This window comes from Ziziphus jujuba, chromosome 7 (assembly GCF_031755915.1).
Source record: "Ziziphus jujuba cultivar Dongzao chromosome 7, ASM3175591v1".
Lineage (NCBI taxonomy): Eukaryota > Viridiplantae > Streptophyta > Magnoliopsida > Rosales > Rhamnaceae > Ziziphus > Ziziphus jujuba.
The window spans coordinates 10,129,281-10,150,297 of record NC_083385.1 but is presented as its reverse complement, the minus strand read 5'-3'; the positions used below and the strand labels follow the sequence as shown (position 1 = coordinate 10,150,297).

General features: G+C 32.4%; 3 protein-coding genes across 4 annotated transcripts; all 3 read left to right on the top strand.

Annotated features, from left to right (window-relative positions):
- Positions 1–6,630: 6,630 nt before the first annotated feature.
- LOC107424657 (soluble inorganic pyrophosphatase) lies at positions 6,631–10,122 on the top strand. Of its 2 annotated transcripts, XM_016034501.4 has the most exons (9): positions 6,640–6,894; positions 7,468–7,604; positions 7,764–7,792; positions 7,900–7,965; positions 8,373–8,480; positions 8,569–8,634; positions 9,186–9,306; positions 9,500–9,581; positions 9,771–10,122. In XM_016034501.4, exons 2-9 carry the CDS (start codon positions 7,475–7,477, stop codon positions 9,811–9,813), a joined length of 645 nt encoding a protein of 214 aa, XP_015889987.2. In that variant the 5' UTR covers positions 6,640–6,894; positions 7,468–7,474; the 3' UTR covers positions 9,814–10,122. The 2 variants fall into 2 exon arrangements, with proteins under 2 accessions (XP_015889988.2, XP_015889987.2); XM_016034502.4 differs by lacking the exon at positions 8,373–8,480 and having other exon boundaries at positions 6,631–6,894.
- A 3,843-nt stretch (positions 10,123–13,965) lies between these two features.
- LOC107424644 (gamma carbonic anhydrase 1, mitochondrial) lies at positions 13,966–17,014 on the top strand. Its single transcript, XM_016034487.4, has 5 exons — positions 13,966–14,290; positions 14,772–14,915; positions 15,638–15,763; positions 15,861–16,012; positions 16,241–17,014. Exons 1-5 carry the CDS (start codon positions 14,176–14,178, stop codon positions 16,517–16,519), a joined length of 816 nt encoding a protein of 271 aa, XP_015889973.1. The 5' UTR covers positions 13,966–14,175; the 3' UTR covers positions 16,520–17,014.
- Positions 17,015–17,993: 979 nt separating this feature from the next.
- LOC107424637 (protein BIG GRAIN 1-like B) lies at positions 17,994–18,530 on the top strand. The gene has a single exon (XM_016034478.2). The coding sequence runs from the start codon at positions 17,994–17,996 to the stop codon at positions 18,528–18,530; it is 537 nt and encodes a 178-aa protein (XP_015889964.1).
- The last annotated feature ends 2,487 nt before the right edge of the window (positions 18,531–21,017 follow it).

The following is a 21,017-nucleotide window of genomic DNA, read 5'->3' as shown; positions in this document are numbered from 1 at the left end:
TGCAGCTTCCCCCACTTTCCTCAGCTTTCATATAATTTTCCAAAACAGAAAGAGAAATAGAAATAGAGAGAGAGAGAGTTAGGGCATAATTTCATATTTCTATCATACAGAGAGTCCATTATATATGCCAAACGCACCCTCTGAAATCATATTTCCTAAGGTCCGAGAAAGAAAATAACAGATATAGGAGATAATTCATCATGTCTACTTGTCTGATTTACCACATAAATTGTTTGAACCTAGTTTTGGTGTACAGAACATTATACATATAGTTTGGGTCTCGTCTCATTTAAGCTATATATATATATATATATAATTATATAATTGTATGATTATTTGAAGATTTTGTACCAATTGAGATATAATGCATGCTTTTGCCCTGTTCCTGATAACTCAGTATCAAGATGAAGAAGAAAATTACCTTCCACTATAACCTTTCTCCATAACAACCGTGTTTCCATTACCCAAGTTTCTAAGTCTCACAAATTGTTCAACCGTCCATTTGTTATTTGTACCACCCCATTATAAACAGTCCAAAGGGGTAGACTATGTGAGGCAATCACCTTGTTCATTTTTGGGTTTCTACCAACTAGTTGCTGAAAACTTCCAATATCAATGTCTACTCTCAGTGCTCCTCATCATGAAAATTCCCTTTTCCCAAAAGAAAAATCTAAATCAAACCCAGTTCAAAGGATCACATAAAGATTTTAAAAAAACTAAGTGGGTTTTGTTAATCTGTGTAGTATGTACCAAAATCTTGCTCTCTTAGAATAGGCTCTTCTATGTACCAAAATCATGCTATCTTAGAAGAGGATCTTCTCTCAGACTAGCAATTCTTGAGTGCTCTCGAACAGGACTTTTCAAATGTTCCATGTGCTTTTCTATAGGGAGATATATAGAGAAGATTGTCTTTCTCAATCATCTCTTTGATTCTTTTCCCACATTATTCAGCTTCAGCTTTTCCTTTCTTTGTCAGTGCAATTTTTGGATCAGCAACTCATCTATAAGCCATCTTATATAGGTTTCCTTCACTCTGACCATGTGAAACCAGTATTATCCTATGAGGTCTAGGAGGTGGGATTTTGATGAAAACTAGTTAACCCATTATCACCATGTTCAATGCTCTCACTTGAGTTTCCACTGGCAGTGGATTTTACTTCTACTACTATTACTACCACTACTACTATAGAATCTAAATTTGAGAGTTGGAAAAATGAAGCTGGAAGCATAAAAGGAAGAACTGTCATTGTTTGGAAAATAGGAAAATATTTCAAAAAGAAGTAGGAAATGTGTATAATTGAATCATTTTTATGAGTAGGAATATTCATCAAAGGTGTTTGATATTCTTACTAATATGTGGGGCTTAAGAATTTTGCTGAGAGGACAATGAAAGGCTTGTTTGTGGATGGTATATAGACCTTTTCTATGCCTTCATGTCAGATTGAAAGAGTTTCAGTTTCCTAGAATACTTGAGTACTGGAGTTGTCATGTTTACTTTCCCCAAATCAATATCACTCTTTGTTGGCTTCTCTATCCGATGGGAACCTTGCATGTGGTTTTAGATGGGTATTTGGTGAGATGTCATTGTTGAGTTTTGAAGCTTTTTAAGTTTGGATTTCTTGCATTTCAGCTTGAACAGATTTGGCAAGTAAACTTTTCTTCCTCTTTTATCTTCTGATGATGAAACTAGCTTTCTAGTCAAATTTTATGAGGTGTGGAGTTTAATTTTTTATTTTTATTTTTTGGGTAGAAATAACATGAACATCTTGAGCAACTAGTCCATGCCATATACGTGTGCTTTAAACCAGCATTACTAAATTAAAGCCTTGTTTTCAGTTCTTAGGCTATGTGCTCAGTTCTTTATTGTGAAGCTGTAATTATAACAATATTTGTTTTCATGGACAATGTGATGCCATGAGAGGGAGCCTTCAGTCTCAACCACCCCAAATCAGTTTATCAAGTAATTTTTTATTCCAATGGTTAACTATGGAAGTCTGCGTTTCTATTTGGTTACAGGATATTGCCCGCTAAAATTATAGTGAATGCATTATGAATTAACTGCTCTAGCAGTAACCATACTTTTACAGCTAAACTTATTGAGCATTTCAGAAGTTTTAGCTGACATGAGAATGTGGCTCTAAAGGATAGAACCAAGTGTCATTAAATGGTTAATTTGAATCATAGGATTTATCACAAATTGAAATTGCATACCACATCTCATGCAATGATGGGCTAATATCTTTGCTGATATGGAGTGTTTTGACTTGAGTGAATTGATTAGGCAACCAGAACAGAGATTTTAACTGGAGTGTTAGTTGTTTTTCTTGGTTTTCATGTTGAGATCTGGCTTATGACTGGTTAGACATACCTAATTGTATGGATTATATTTGTTTAAAAGGGTTTATGCTTCTTGTGGTTTTTTTCTGTTGGTGGAAAATTTCCAAATTTCTTATATGCTCTTGTTCATATGCACATCTTACACATATAATATGCTAAATTTGATTGCTGCATGGTTACTAATATTGATTTTCTATTTCTTTCAGCATTGGAGGAGCAACTGATGGACTGAGCAGAAAATTGAAGCACAAAATTTGCGATCGTGGAGTTACAAGTGCAAGCTGATAAAATTACACATACACTCACAGAGATAGATAAAAAGAGAGAGAGATATATAAATAGATAGAGAAGCATTGGTAGTGGTTTGTCCCCCATTAATGCTACTATTGGCATCTCTCTAGCATCTAGCAGAATGCCATTCAAGCTTTCTGCAATATTGGTGGTCATGATAGTGTACCTTCTACATGGACAAAGAGAACGTGCCCACCTTGTAGGGTCACATAATCGAATGTACTGGGCAGCCCTACTGTTTTTTGCCTCAATTTGCCCCATATAAAACTCAAAATCTTCAACCAAATATACACTAGCTGCGAGCATGAAACATTGTATTATTGATTATCTTTCACATGTCCATTTGCTTTAATATTTCTGCTTATATGGTACGTGCACAACGCATGGTATGCATTGGGAAAAACTTTGCATAATGCCCTTTCAATAGCGGGGTGTCTATCACTCACAAACACCAAATCTGGAAAATCTCCGATGGCATCCTTCAGGTTTTGGAAAAACCATGTATATGCTTGCTCGTTCTCTCCATCTCCAATGCCGAAAGCCAAAGGATATATTTGCTTATTGTCATCCATGCCCGATGCAATATACATGTACCCTTTGTATTTCCCTTTCAATGTAGTTGCATCAACAGCCAACACGGGTCTTATGTGGGATTTAAATCCCCTAATGCTTGCTCCAATCGCCATAAAGAAATATACAAAATTGTTATTATCATCTGTTTTGATACGTGTAACAGTCCCAGGGTTCTTCGACACTAACTCATAACAGTAGGCAGGTAACTTAGCAAAATTCTCCTCTGGAGATCCCCTAACACTGTTAAGTGCATACTCTTTACCTCTCCATGCTTTGTTGTAGCTTACATTCACCCCATATTTCTGCAAAAAATCATGTTGAATTTCTTTGGGTTTGTAAACACGTGCAATACCTTCATATTTAGATTTGATACATTGCCCGATAACCCGGCTACTGGCTTGCTTGTGTTCTCGATGCACGATATCTAACGAGCAACTGTGTACATTATCAAAAATTCTCACAACAAATATTTCTCCATTTTTAAATGTGGTTGCACGTAGTCACCATTTACAAGTATTTTCCAAGCATACAACCTCATACCGTTGTGTAGTTGACCGTGTCACCTTGAACTCCTTATTTTCTCGCATGCAATAGATACTCAGTTTATTCTGTTGGTCACGTTTGTTGCGAAATAATTATCCAACTACTATGCTCTCACAGCCAGTGAACTTTGACGAAAATATGGCCATAGAACCACTTCTGTTGCTCGATGATATGTGGTCACTTGTAGCACGATGAACCCTAACATCATCAACTCCTTCATTGTTCATTTCAGGATGCATATCATTATCATTGTCCGACAACTCATGATCAAAATCTACATCATTATGATCAACATCATCCCCTGCTGCATTGTAATTCTCATCATGATCAATATGATGCAACTGCTCATACTCCTCATCGTTAGGAAACCGTTCAGCATAGTCACCTCCAACATCAACTCCTTCGTGGATGTTAAATGATGTCCACGCCCCACGAACATCAACTTGATCTCTAAACTGAGTTTCTTGAACCATAATTTCCTGAGATGTAGCCTGAATAGATTCAGTACCGGAAGCTTGTGGTAGACGAGCGCCAATTGGAGGACAAGAAAAAGCATGAAGATTACTCCCACTATCCGAAGCAAATGCTGTTTGATGAACATTTCTACATACATGTTCAACTTTCGAAATCACCTCAACATACAATGGAGGCTGCATCATTGTCATCCCTCCATTCCTCACTTCTTGAAGAAAGCATTTCACATCCCTATCACATCGTATTTCTGTAGGATCCAACTTTTCTGCACATCGTCCATATATCCATTTTAGCTTTAGCAAATATTCATTTCGATCTATCTCAATAGAATTGAAAATCTCATCCTCTAACTCTGATTTTGTGCATCTCTTGCCGACGGAAACCATTATATTTTTACCATTTCGATATTCTCAATTACCACTATCATTTTGTACCAATGTTCCATTGTATAAAACCGCAATTACAATGTCATCATCTTCCATTTTACTACAAAATTAAATGAATAACGTTAAACTAAATCAATAAATATATAAAATTTTGAATAATACTAAACAAACATATTAACTGTATTAAAAAAGTTGATTCTGTTTTTTTTTTTCGGGCCAAATATAGCTTTTTCCTACTGGTGGAAAATTGGCGGAAAACTGGCGGAAAATTGACGGAAAATTGGCGGAAATTTTGCGAAAACTGACAAACTGGAGGAAATTGGCGGAAGTTCATCTTTTTCGCCAAATTTCCTCCGTTTTTACTGTTTTTCGCGATTTTTCAGTTTTATACAAAATTTCTCCCATTTTCAAACCATATGCCACCTAAGTATCTTTAAAATCACATATAAAATCTCATAAATTAATTTCTTGCATACCCATATCAAATAAAAAGCTTAAAAAATCCTAAACTAATAAAACTTACAAGAAAAAAGAGAAAGAGAAAAAACAAAAAAAAACACATATTTCCTTACTTTCATCTAATAAGAAAAAAGATAAAATTTTTACCTGATTTTAGTTTGAGATATGAGAAAATACAAAAAAAATGAGAGTGAGAGGCGATGAGATGCAAAGAGTGACCTTAGAGAAACCCCATGAACGGCTGTGTAGAAACCCCACGAACGGCTGTGTAGAGGAAGAAAGGAAAGGGTAAAAAAAAAAACTTTTTGCGTAATTTTCAATTTTATCAAGGGTATTTTTGTCCCAAGGTGGCTAGTTTTTAAAAAAAAAAATTTTTTGCTATTTTTCTAAAATGGAGTTGTAAGGTGGCTATTTATCGAAAAACCCTAACGTAAATCTGAAATAGGATACAAATTAAGCAAAGGAGAGATTTGAGTTTTAATTTGTCTTTGAAATAAAGTGCCAAAACAATCCGTTTCATTTCTCGTGAGATATTAACTATATTAGAGAGGCCAAAAAAATAAAAAATAAAAAATAAAAACGAAAAACAAAAACACAAATGAAAATACAAAGAAATGGTTTATTTAATTATGTATTTTATTGTAGATTTTCGAATAGAAAATATCAGAGAATATTGGTTTAGGATATTCTTTATTTGAAGATTAGACGAATCCTATTATAGATATGAGACTTTTAATTTATTATTTATAATTTTGGTAAGGGAAATTTAACAGTATTATGAATTGGACTTTGATAAAAAATTATAATGAATTCAGTTTACATTTGGTTAAAGCTATTAAACAAAGTCATCAGACAAAGCCAAAATTACAAAAATTAAAAACAATTATAAAAGTAAAAAAATAAAATAAAATAAAATTTAAGTGGAATTTAGAAAATGTATTCAATTTAAATTTTAAAAAATTTTAAAAATATTTAAAAATTTAAAAATATTTTATTTAAATTTTTAAAAAATTTATATAAATTTAATAATATTTAATTCAGATTTTAATGAATTTTATAAAATATTATTAAAATAAAATATATTAAATTAAAATTTTATATAATTATTTAAAATATAAAATTATTTAAAAATTTATTAATTTTAAAAAATAAAAAATTTTAATAAATTTAATAAAATTTTAAAAATAAATAATAATAAAATTATCAATATAAAGTTTAATTTTGATTACAAAATTTTATTAGATTTTTATAATAAAATTTTATAATAATTTAACAAATTTTTTAAAATTAATAATTATTTATAAAATTAATAATTAATTAAAAAATAATAAAATAATAAAATAAAAAAGCGCTTTAAAGATGGGGCAGGACGCTTGGAACAATGCGAGGGGTGGATAAAAACGGTTACATCATCGCAAAATAAAAAACTCAAAAAGTATCGCATAAAGTCGACGTGTAACGTTATGATTGGAAGTTCATCTGCGCTCCACCACTGCTATGTGCAGGCGACGGTTCTTGTGAATTTCGAATTGCGAGAGCAAATCAAACACTGACACGCATCAGACAGAATGGCCGTCCGATTGATTCCGTTTAGTATCGGAGGACTCGTATTGACTTATGACTGACTGCTGAGAGATAGATTCCCCAATAGAAAGAAAGAAAGAAAGAAATTGACAATTAGACAGTACAGTGTAGGCTTCTTCCTCCGAAGTTTTTCAATATAGAGGAAAGCTGAATAAAACTCCTTATCCGTCTCGCTAATTGCATGCCCTGAAGATTAATCATTTCGTAGGCCAAAATCGAAGTGTTGATTTCACGTTATCGGTGCTTTGTAAGTTCTCTTTTACCCCTTTCTCTTCAATCGGCTTCAAGCATTTAATACATTTATAGTTATTTCTTTGATGGGTTTTTCTTTCTTTTCTTTTCTTTTCCTTTTTTTTTTTTTTTATTTGAATGAATATGCGTTTTGCTGAAATGGTAATTTCTCTTGCGCTTCTGTTATATATTCGTTTTCTTTATTTTCTTTTTCCTTGTTTTGTTTAATTCTTCTGGCTTTTCCTGGATTTTATTTGGTATGAGCTTGTAATTAATTTTATTTCCATTTCGTATATCCAGTTGTCTTCTTTTTTTCTTTTTTTTAAGTGAAAATCAAGCCGATTCTTTCTTCTTTTTTTTTTTTTTTTTTTTAATCTTTTTTATGTTAATTTTTCTTTCCTGTTCTTTGTTCAAATAAACTTTTGACTTGTTTATAACTAATCATTTCTTGATGTACCTGTAAGAAATATGTTAGTTGTTTGCAGTATTTCCCACTCAAAATGAAAGCTCAGTTTTAGTGCCTTACATTTAAATGGTTTAAGTCGTTATTAAAAAAGAAGATGAATATGTCATTTTGGCTTTTATGAAGGTTGCATATGGCTAACAACGGTGGAGAATCAAGTGGGAAGAATGCAGGATTCCCTCACGTGGTCCTCAATGAAAGAATTCTTTCGTCGATGTCACGGAGATCAGTGGCTGCTCATCCCTGGCATGACTTAGAGATTGGTACTGTCTAATTGGGCTTATTTGAGTTCAGTGTCATATCAGTTAGTCTTTTTGTTTCTTGTGCCTCATATTTTGGAACCTGGTTTTAGCCGTTCAAATATTTTTTTTGTGGCAATCTTACATTTTTATGCAATGGTGCTTGACGTTTAACCTATGCAGGACCTGGTGCTCCTTCGGTTTTCAACTGTGTAAGTTTTTTATTTTCTTTATCTTCATTGTTTTGGACTTTGAATTTAATAGTCTTTATCTTTCACATCGAGAAAATTTGTCTCACATCCTCATGTTTCTGTGTCAGGTGGTTGAAATTAGCAAAGGCAGCAAGGTTAAATACGAGCTTGACAAGACAACTGGCCTCATAAAAGTGAGATGCTTTTTCTTTTTTCATGTATTACTTGGAACATGGAAGTTATGCTATTAATCCAATTGAGATAATAGACTGCCTAATAGCTCAAGCCAAAGAGAAACTATTTCCACAGACCTGAATCACTTATGCTGCTCTCGCTTTTATTGCTTAATTGTACATCATCTCTATATGAATTTCTAAAATTAAGGTGTGCTATTAGGATTACTGAGAAGTCAATTACTTTTCAAATATTGGAATTGCTATCTGTGGCCTTTTCTCTACGTTTTGAATCATGTTAAAGTCAATTGCATTTGGAGTATGTATGCAAGAACCTATTTCATGCCTTTGTTTGAATATCCTGTCTAATATTGTCTTCTAACATCTAAGTAAGGAGGATAACTGATTCATAAAGTTCTTAAAAATAGGTTGATCGTATTCTTTACTCATCGGTTGTTTATCCACACAACTATGGTTTTATCCCACGAACCATTTGTGAGGACAGTGATCCTATGGATGTCCTGGTACTGATGCAGGTACTATCATTTGGATATAAGATCTTGCCATATGTATGTATCGAAATTCAGCTAGACTTATCTTTTATCGTTGATTTTTCTTGTATAGGAGCCTGTACTGCCTGGTTCTTTCCTTCGAGCCCGGGCTATTGGATTAATGCCTATGATTGATCAGGTATGAGAGTCAGATTTTATTATCGATGTTATTCGATTTGAATAGGAATACTACATATGTAATCAACCATCTTGGGAAGCGATGAATATGGCTTCCTGGAGATTCGGATTCAAAGTTGGACTATGGAACTTCTGAACACAACCGCTTACTCTGCCATACAATTTCTCTAGTTCTTTTATACTATAAATTCTAGTTAAGTTCAAGTGCATCCATATTTCAAACCTTTTTCGGAAGGGTGAACTACCTGCTTTGATAGCCTCCATTAACAACTGCCCCTTTCAATCTTTCTGTGACCTCTTCTATTGTTAAACAGGGGCAACATGTAGGTTATTAATGTGGGGAAAGACTAAGAAAAACCTAAAGAATTTGATGATGTGGAAAATGAACTTCTAGGGAGTTTGGTGGTTCCTAAAATATATGTAAGTCTGTGAATGTAATAACCGAAGGAGGTCCCTCAAACTACTAATTAACTGTGCTTTCTCCACTCGCGGGTGTCTGATATGCTACTGAATGAGGAGAAAATTCTTGTTGTAACCTGAATCTTGTTGCAGGGTGAAAAGGATGACAAAATTATTGCAGTATGTGCTGATGATCCTGAGTTCCGCCATTACAAGGACATCAAAGATCTTCCTCCTCACCGTCTTGCAGAAATCCGCCGATTCTTTGAGGACTGTATCCACTTTCTTATTCAGCTTTCTTTTTCATTAGCTTTTAGTTGTTTGGTATTAGTTTCAAGTATTGAAACAGTTGACAAACACACACCACATATTAGGTTTCACCATTACAAAAGTTTCCAAATTATACAAAAGCACACACTTAACGTACTCAATCTGCACTGTATATCCTAACTCTTCGTGAATGATAGACAAAAAGAATGAAAACAAGAAAGTCGATGTCGAGGACTTCTTACCTGCTGAATCTGCCATTGATGCTATCAAATACTCCATGTGAGTTCCTCTCTTTTGTACTGTAATTTACCGTAATTTAGAAAGTCTTAATGTCTTTTCTTTTTCATACTTCTGTTTGTAAATGATTTTACATTTTTGCAGAAACGTCCTTAAATATATCATTTTTCTGAAATGTTGGATCTTCTTTTTCGATAATCTTAAAGGCTGCATTCTCCTTTCCTGTTGCAGGGACCTCTATGCATCTTACATCGTGGAGAGCTTGAGGCAATAACTTGCAGACACCACTTACCATGTCAATGACGAAGACTCGTAGTTAATAGTAACGAGGCTGACAGACTTCTTGCTTTATGCCTCACTGCACAAGTTTTAAATACTTGAATGCATTCGAATGACATCAAGTATAAAATAGACCTTGTTCTTGTATTTCGTATCCTTTTCCTTTTTCTGTAGAATCCCATGTACCTGTTGATGCTGCTGTTGGAAACTTAAAGAATTTTAATATGGGTTTCGAAATATTACAAAATTGTCATATTCCATAAATTCATGTGACACGAATTCAGTGTCATGTTTTATGCCCAAATCACTTATAAATCTTCTCAGTCCATATGATCCAGTATATATATTGACTCTTAATGTACCCAACTTCGTCAAACTCTTGTGAATAATGCCCTCTTATTTAGAAGTATTGATAACTCCTTCACTGAAACATGATTTGTATTAACAGCCATTTTTTTTTAGATTTTTTTTTTTTTTTTTTTTTTTTTTAACCTACGAGCTTGAACCCATGGGATTCAGATTATCCATGAGGTCTAAAGAAGACATAGAAGGGACACCAAATTCTAACAATAGACGGCCCATTATGAAACTGGGGACAAACAAGTAGTTAACCCTACTTTTATTTACAGATATAGATGACCACCCATTACGATACCGTATTGTCCTTAGGTCGAGTTAAAGAGATTTTCTCGTAGAGAATGAATGAACGAGCAGCAAAGTAGGCCGAGTGTGAAGGACGACTATCGTCTTTCTTCCAACTCGCTGTTTCTGTTTTCAATAGTGATTACGTATCTTTATATATATATATATATATATAATTACGTTTGTTTTTTTTTTTGTCAAATTAACAGGAAGTCCAGTTTTTTTTGGGCTGAAAACAAGAAGTCCAGTTAAGTATGAATATTTGCTCCATTGCTACAATGTAGATGGTACTTGTTGAACAATGCACATATTTAACTGCATTTATTATAGTATATAACATTAAATTTTAAACCCTAAACTAATTACTGGGATAAAAATATATTCTTTTGACAATCTTGATGATTTTTTTTAAGCTTTATAAGCAATCTAAAGCTCTCCATTGGAATGGAATAAATATAAGGAATCTTGTTTTTGACTTTGATGAATTTGGTTAAAAGAAAGATGTTTATCGAGATTAAGGAAATTGGATAATCAATAAGGAACATGGATCTTATAATTGCGAATACTAGGAGTGTAATCGGAGGTAAAGAGAATAATTTACATTTTAACTTTGTGACACTAGTATTTAGTTTGAGGAAATTACATTTAAGTTCTAAGCCTTCTTTTTGAATTAATGGATGGATTTTTTTTTAGAAAGTTATGAGTTGATACTTATGCTTCTAGACAGTTGAAGAAACACGAGCTGAATTATCCGACTCATAAGTCAGAGCTTGCTGCAATGATCTTTATATTGAAAGCTTGAAGGCACTACTTGTATAGAGTTGTTTGTCGGACCCTTACTGATCATAAGAGTTTTAAATATTTGTTTACTCAGAAGGAGTTGAACTTAAAGCAAAAAAGATGGATAAGATTGCTCAAGGATTATGATTGCACTATTTCTTTGATGTTTAAGTTGCACAATTGGGTGTTAATTTGTGCATGCATACTTTATGAGGATTTTTTACTAGCTTTTGACTACAACCAATATTTATGGATTGTGTTTTTAAGGTCCAATTTGAAGTCCTTTACTTGATGAGCAGAAAAAAATAAAATAAAATACAATATAATAAAAATCATTCCTCATGGTAAATAATTATACGTCTTTTGGCTCTCAGCTATTCTGGTTTCCAACCTCTGTTTCTTCTGTTCTGCGATCCCTGCTTCTTTCTAATAATGCAATACGTGCACGGTTTATTTTAAATGCATCGTCTACTATAGTGTCATCGCTTCTTCTTTCTAATTACCTTTTGCCGCTGGTCTGCCTTCTGCGGTCATATATATAGGATGTGGATTTTCTTTTTTTTCTTTTTTTTTTTTTAAATTGGATGTGGATCTTCTATTAACTCAAAATTTGATCTAACCCAATTAAATTAAGCTATTTCAAATTGGATAATGTTAAAAGTACAAGAAGCCAACCAATATGATGATATGGAAAAATGATATATTATTAATTCATTGATTAAAGTTTAATATAATTTTTTATAAATAAAATATTAATATAATCTAAGATGACTTTTTCAAAAATAAATATAATTAAATATGAATTGATCAAATAATAACATCTGAAAATATATGATAACATATGATAGACTTTCTTATATCTCTAGCTTCTTCTTCTCCCCTCTCCCCCCCCCCCCCCTTCCTTATTATGACTTCTAGCATTAATCTCTAAAATTTAGCCTAAAAAGGATTTAATGCCGTGTAGGATGTTTAATACTACTTTACCAATATCAAATACGTAATATTACAAAATATCATCTTTCAACCCATTCTAAATTCGATCAAAAAAGAAAAAACACACTCATGCCAAGTTTTTTTTCAAAATAAATAATAAATAAAACTCCCCTAGATATGTTTCAATATATTTTTTTAAAGCAATTTTCCAAAAATAATAATAATAATAATAACTTTAAAAAAAAAAAAACTTTCACCCTAAATTCAACAAACTTTTTAAAAACAAATTTTCTCTAAACTTTGACATAATGTATTAGTCCTTTAAAAAATATTTTGGTTAGATTTATGAATCGACCTATAAATATAAAAATTGATGTCTTACATAAATAAAATATGCATAAATCATGCAAAGCTATATATTTGAACATAACAAAAACAATTTATAATCTATAATCTATAAAAGCATTCATAAAGGATTCTTTATTTATTTGATGCAATTTATTTTAAAGGTAAAAATAGTTTATATTTTTGAAAATATAAACTCTCCAAACACATTAAAACGGATCTCACATTTGGATTCTATACAAGGATAAGAGTTTGCATTTCAAGAAATACTACAAATCTACAAAATTTTACTTTTAAGAAATACTACAAATCTTTAAAATTTTACTTTTTATATTAAAAGATACTCTTCATTATGAATGAAGAAGATGTTTATTTTAAAAAATCCCTTAAAATTTTCTAAGTTGTATCTTTCAATTTAATCAATAAAAATTTGGATTTAAAATTATTTTATTTATATAAATAATTATTTTCGATACTTCTCAATCAATTTTTATCAAATCCTTAAAAAAAAAAAATAGAAAGAGGGAAAATTGATATTAAGTACAAAGTTTAAGGGGAAACTACTCCTAAGAAACATCCAGACAAATTGAACATTGAGTAAAAAAAAATAAAAAATTGTGTGCTAATGACGAGTGTGTTTTTTTATATATTTATTTGGCATAGGTATAAATAATTAACAGGTTAATATGATAATTATGATTGACTTTATTTCAGTATCAACATTTTAAACTAAAAATATATATGTATAAAAAATAAATCTATATGTCCCGAATAACTTTTTAAATCTTAAATATGACATGATCCAATATGACATAACTCTCATTGTGCAACTCCCTTGCGTTGAATTTGAATTGACAAACTCTTGTGAATAATGTCTTTCTTATTGAGAAGTATTAATTAACTCTTTCACTAAAATATGATTTGTATTAATACCGTTTATTTATTTTTAGATTGAAAATCTAATGATAAATTAAAATTTTTGTACGTTAATTTGATTTTGGTAAACCTGCTTTTCTCCTTTGGGCAAATAAAATTAAGATTTATTTTTATTGTTGTCCCCAAAAAATTAAATTAAAATTTTGGGCTTCTCATTTTCCCTTTCACCATATTGAGCTTTTATTTATATGATGAACATAGATAAATAATTTATGAAAGCAAATTTTATTTACATTAATTAATATTATTACATAAATATATATATATATATATTTTTTGCATAAAAAATACTATTTAACTAAAAGTTCTTTTTTTTAATTAAAGTATGCTTTATTACCAGTGAACCTCATTTTTACATGGGGTTTCTTTTTTACAAGAACGAAAACAGTTCCACGTGGCAAGTCAACGATGACATGTTCTACACGTGGAAGAACAGCCACGTAGAAACCGTGAGGTAACCAACTGTAGAGAGGAGTTGTAGAGTGGCTCAACTGAGGGGCACCAGTCGTGCTGCATAGTGTGGGCATTGTTGTTGCATAGTCAGTCCTCTTCTTCTCTCCAATATCTCATCTCCATCATCGAGCTCTCTGCTTTGTCTGCCTCAATGCTTTGCTTTCACCGCTGAGAGAACTCCCAACCGGAACCCGCCACCTCCTCCATTTCCCCAAAATAAGAAAACCTCTCAATCGGAGGTAACAAACACAGATTACGAACGAAGGAGATGGGAACCTTGGGAAAGGCAATCTACACTGTCGGATTCTGGATCCGTGAGACCGGCCAAGCAATCGATCGCCTCGGCTGCCGTCTCCAAGGCAGTTACTACTTCCAAGAACAGCGTAAGCCTACCTAATCCCCTTCTTTCCTCAAACTCTGCGATCTTTCTTTCTCGTAAACCCTAGAATTACCAACGGTCACATCGCTTTCGATTTTAGAGTTAGTGCCTTTAATTTAACCTCTAATCGAATAGTTATGCTGAGCTTTAGATTAGTTTGTTTTGTTATGGGAAAAACTCAATTTCGTTCGGATCCATCAGTGTAAATATTGTTTGTTGAATTTGCATTCATTGCTAATCTAGGTGCTCAGCGGCAGCATTGTTCTTGGCTCTGGATTTTGTGGCATAAATTTTGATAGAAGTATTTGTACTTTCCGGTGTTCTACAGAAATGGGCTGATGGTGTTTGATTATCAGTCAATCAATTGTCCCATGTTTGATTTTCTCCTGGGAACTCTTTGTTCCATGTCTATCTGAAATTTAGGTTTTGCAGCATGTAGTTTTATTGTCTGATTCTTGTTATTATTTCCTTTTTGGGGGGTTAAGTGTCCAGGCATCGGACGCTCATGAACGTATTTGACAAAGCTCCTGTAGTTGATAAGGATGTATTTGTAGCCCCAAGTGCATCTATCATTGGCGACGTTCAGGTGGGACGAGGTTCCTCTATCTGGTACGGGTGTGTTTTGAGAGGTGAGCTGCTCTAATTCAAAATTTTGGAGATGTTTAACCTTCTTTAAACCTTGGTTTGATGCATTTACAATTAACTTTGAGCTGATAAATGTTCATCGGATGCCTGTACAAAGAGTTTTGTGTTTTAATAGGAAGTCTTCTTATTTAAATTTTTTTGTTGGCGTTGCACTATTATTGATAGGATTTAACGAAATTGCTGGAACTCTCTATTATTGCTTTTAAGGTAGGCCAAGTTGATATCATATCTCATGCCAATTTAGCCAGGGGAGGGGAACTAAGAAAAATTCTGGTAAATAAAATATGGTAAAGAAATGTTATATTTCTTATGGCTGGAGGTTAAGACATTATGGCAAACTCATAACGTATCCATTTTTATATGATAAGTTATGTATTTAGCACATTATGTTTGCATACCATGATGTGAGAAACAGCAAACAGTTACATATTTGCGATTGAAATCTTAACGAAAAAAGTGGGGATGGGGGAAGGAGGAAACACATTTTCTCTAAATGCTTCAGTGGCTATTGTATGTGAAGGGTAGCTTGGATAATTTAATGTGGTTAATTTGGTTCTTCTCATCTATGACATGTCAATAAACCTACTTACTGGAAACCTTTTCTAAGTTTATAATTTGATTATTCTGCAACTCGCTTTGTACCCCTTTGTATATGTTTCTCTATTATATTTCTTATTTTATTTTTATTATTGCTTCTGGCGAGAAGGTGATGTTAACAGCATAAATATTGGAGCTGGAACCAATATACAAGATAATTCCCTTGTTCATGTAGCAAAGTCTAATTTGAGTGGAAAGGTTTTACCAACTATCATTGGAGATAATGTTACTGTCGGTGAGTGACTCTTCTCATGTTCCATTTGCTGTAAACACGGTCATGATAGGTTTCATTTAAGGATATTGCATCATGGTTTCCTGTATGAACTTGACAGGTCACAGTGCCATCCTACATGGATGCACTGTGGAGGATGAGGCATTTGTTGGAATGGGTGCAACCTTGCTGGATGGAGTTTATGTTGAGAAACATGCCATGGTTGCAGCTGGAGCCCTTGTTAGGCAGAATACTAGGGTTCCCTGTGGAGAGGTTTTTCAATCTTTCCTTATTTTCCTGAAATTTGGCAATTCAGTATCTAGTTTTTTTCTTGTTAATGATTCTATTATACCACTGCCATTCAAGTGCACATAGAAGATGCCCCTAATTTACTTAGGGAGCCAACTCTTCTCTGATTAAATGCAGCTTTTTGTTTGTATGACGTGTGGTTTCAACTATGAATTCTCAAAATCGTTAATTATTGATTGTTTATAAAAACAGGTATGGGCAGGTAACCCAGCAAAGTTCTTGAGAAAGCTGACAGAAGAAGAAATGGCATTCATTTCACAATCTGCTCTAAACTATTCCAATTTGGCACGGGTCCATGAAGCTGAAAATGCAAAAGGCTTTGATGAGATTGAGTTTGAGAAGGTGCTTCGCAAGAAGTTTGCCCGCCGGGATGAGGAATATGATTCAATGCTCGGTGTTGTTCGTGAAACACCCCCTGAGCTTGTCCTTCCTGATAACATTCTTCCAGATAAAGTACCCAAGGCCTCATAACGTGTTATTGTACCCATCATATGATACCTCTTGAGTTGGTGTCAGTGGATAGTTTGTTACGTGCGGATTTATTGAGAACAGCTGCCTTTTCATTTCCAATAATTTTTGGGGCGAGCTGAGGTGTCAAGGTGAACTTATGGTGTACATTTGTGGCATGCAGCTCAGCTCAGCTCTGCTCATCCTGTTCTGTTTGATCAGAAACTGAACTTTCTCTTTCTTTAGAAAAAATTACTGAAGTAGAACACAAGTTCGGATGTTTTAGGTCATCCGAAAAGGTCTTTCCATTGTTTCTTAGCCTAGATTGCGTTTTTGAATATGAAATAAAGAAATGTGGAATCAGGTAAATGGAGCCTGCTATAACTTTGGGGGTACTCTTGCTCAAAGCATGCAGCTCCCTCTTGCAAAGTTATATATCAGATGCAGTTTTCTCTAGACTCGTTGATCATTAAGAAATTCTGTCTTTCATTCAATGTGATGTTTGCTTTGATTTGTTTATTATTGTTGGTTGCTGCGACATTCTTTCTGTTGAGACTCTGGGTATTTTGGAAAGAACATTGAAAGCAAGGCCTCTCTTCCCCAATCTCCTTTCCCTTTTCTGGAAGTCCTATTAAATGAATTGATTTTTCTTTCTTTTTTTTTATTGAAAAAAAAGAAAAAAGATGTGTCATTAGTGGCAAATAAAATAAATGAGCAAGTTAGCAAAAAAATAAATAAAATTAGTAAACAGAGACTGCTTTGGTTTTCTTTAATTTTCTGAGGAATGTGCTATTGCTGAAAATCGACAATTCAATTTTCTTAAATTTTTGACAGGAAAAAATTATTTTTTTCAAAAAAGAAAAAGAAGGGTTAAAAGGACCAATGAATTATTTTTAAGAAAAAAACAATCACAAAATAAATTAAAATCAGAATAATATATAATATGGCCAATGTCTCCACCATTACTTGGAAACAATTTCATTCATCAGTGCTAATTTCTTTTATGTGATTTTAGAATTAAAATAAATTAATAAAATACAGATATGTAAAATTGAATGGTTAAATGATTATTTTTACCAAAAAAATTACAGACTAAATAAAATATAATATACAATATATTTCCATATTTCCATATTTCCATAATAATTATATTTTAACAATATTTATGATTAACAATTAATATATATTTCCATATTTCTATAATTAACAATATATATATCTCTTATTATTTTGATCATATTTTGTGACTGATTTTAATTTCCTTAAGCGTAATTCAATCAATTAACCATTAAATCTTGGGTAAGAGAAAATTTAGCACTAATCAAGGGAGATGGAAAGGATCTTTGTCCTTTATAAAGTCTTAAGGAAGAAGAAGAGAGAAAGCATAAAAACTACGACACTCTCATTGTTACCATTTTGTTTGTGTGTCATCTTCTATTCATTTTGTTCAAAGAAAATGCCATCATTCTCTGTGTGTTACACGACACTCACATCGCCGATGCCCAAGCCGCCAAAGCCTGTTCAATCCATTACCGAAACAGAGAAGAACAGCACACACACTAGGACTAAGCTTGACAAAATTTTGAAATCAGGGGCTTTGAAGATTTACAGCAAGGTGAAACAGCCAACTCATTTCCTTAACTCTCTTTTCACTGCCAAAAAATCCAAGAGCTCGTCCTCCGCCCATGCCGTTCAATCACCTTCTGGTAGGAGTGGAAAACGTGGTCCTGATCGGGTTAAAAAAACCGTTCGTTTCGACCCTGTGACTGTCATTGTGGATGAGAATGGTCGCTCATGCGGTCACAAATGCTTGCATGAACCAGAAGAACAAGAAGTCGGCTCGACTCTAATGCCTGCATGGAAAATCAAACGGTCGCATGAATTCCAAGTGTCCGAGAGAACGCGGCGAGTGGAGGAAGCAGCCAGAGAGGAATTTAGGAGATACTATCGTCAAATCCAGAGAGATTTTCTTTGGGATGACGATGCAGTTTCCTGTTCAAGTTCGGATCTTTTCGAGCTTGAAAATCTTGAGTAAATAATGTAGCATTTGTTGTTTAATATCATACGGAATAATATAAACCAGCATTTTTTCTTCTTTTATATCTTTTCTGCTTATTATTATTGTCTTGTATTAGTCTTGTTAATGTTGTTTCATGCACACTGGCACTGGCCAAAATATGAGATAACAGAAATCTAACCATGACAACGGTTTCTTGTATTCTTCGATAATATAAATTGTGTTTAAAGCCTTTTGTATATGCCATTACTTTCCTCATCGTTTGTTTTTATTTTCCTATTGATAATGAATGCTTTACATAAAAAACTAGTCAAATTTAGATTATCTATCGGCTTGTCCTCCCTTTTACTAAAATGTTGCATTACCAACTAGGAATTCCCCCCCCAAAAAAAAAAAAAAAGAGTAAAATAATATAAAATAAAATAATAATAAAACTATATTTTTCAAAATATTATTTTTTGGAGATTTTTAATATTAATGCAACTTTTATAAAGGAAATAAATTAATTTTGATTGATATACGTTTCCTTTTCAACACCGAAATAAATTAATTTTGATTGATATACGTTTAGGTTATTATATAGATGGAATACTATTTTATAAAAGAGGAAATTGAACATATTACCAAAGAAAAAAGGACTTCATTGAATAAACATGGAAAACATTAGCTGTTTTAACCCCCAAAAAAAATTAAAAAAAAAGAAGAAGAAAAAATTGGTTGGTTCACATACACTCTAAAAGTAGACAGGTGCTATATATGGTTAATTCACAGCAATTGAGAGGGTATCCTGATTCGTTGACATTTTTTTGATCTTGAATCGTATTAGCCGTATTTACAGGTGCTATATATGGACTTCGTTGACTTGATTTTATTCCTTTACAAATTTTAACTTTAAAAGTATATATATATTTTTTAAAATATTATAATATTTATAAAATATAATCTTATTTATTATATATAAATATATTTAAGTATTAAAAAATGAAATATAAATATAAATTATGTATTTTTATTAACACTAAATATATAGTCCTTGTATCTATTCCTACTTGTACCCAAGACAATGTTTTTTGCCTGGTTCCCACCCGATCCTTTGCATGGTCAGGGATGATAGGGAAAATAGGTTAAATATAACCATCTCTATTCCCAGCCATCAAAATAATAATAAATATACCTTGTCTTTTTTTTTTTTTTTTTTTTACCTTAACCAAAAAATCTTGGCGTAATTAATCACTTTTATTATTATTTGTTAAAACACATTGAAATAGATTGTCTTATTACCTTAAATTATCTTCTCAACTTGCTCTCATTTATCTTATTTACCTCATTTTGTATCTTTCATATTTGTTTAACTTTGGTATGGAGTTAGAAAAAGCTATTGAAGTAACTTGCAAATTTTTGCATTAAAAAAAAGGGTTTTTTGTGATGGTCCAAAATCTTCAAAATGAATTTTTTATTTTTTTTTTCACTTTGTTTGGAGATAAATATCTTCACCAAAAGTTGTATTATTCAGTCTTTGGCTTGCTTCTTCGTGCAAAATGATGTTTTCTCCAATATCTTTTCAATAAAGTTTGGATGTCCTATGAGAAAAAAATGGTACTTGTTCATAATTTTAAATTCTATGAATTTATTATTAAAAATGTGTAATATATAATAAAACAAAAACAAACCTACATTACTAAATTTTGTCATATTATCATTCGCCCAACAACGGTTATGAATTCAAGAAACAACAACAACAAAAATCATCATCGATTTATATATGTATATATATATATATATATTTAAAAGCTTATAAATTACCAACCATATTAATTTTAAAAATAATAAACTAAAAGTCAAACTCCGTTTGTGATATTTTTTGGTAATACTCTGTTTGTGATATGAATTACTTTATACACTCGCTACTTTAATAAGCTGCACAGCAAAGCCCATATAGATAGGCAGGAGGATGAGATAACATCGGAGAATGAGAATCTTGGTTTAAAAAAAAAAAAAAAAAAAAAAAATAGTAGAAGCAGGAGTATCCTGATCAGCCCAACTAATATTGCACTTGGGAATAAGGCTCCTAGTCTTAATTAACATAAAGGCCCAAACTGCTATCTTTCCTCGGGGTGTGCTTGAAAAGGCTTTGCCCAAGTCTCGATTAAGCCTGCTATTTAGAACAGCAATTATTATTACAATTTATTAGTAACCCAGTTGATGGTTTTTGCATCGTCTTTGAGTAGATGTAAAACAATGACATAATTTAACACACACACACACACGCCCCACTCCAACAACACAACACCACCCCCCACAAAAAAAAAAAAAACAAAAAAAAAGAAGAAGAACAGTGACACATTGACATGTCTACGCCGACTAGAGAAATCCAGAAATTCACCCAAATTTTTTTGTTTTTTAAATGCAATTCAGAAAATAAATAAGGGGATTGACTATTGACAAAAAAAACTTGTATGTCAAAGTTGTCGGGTCCGTAAATGCATATGGAAATCATGTTAATAT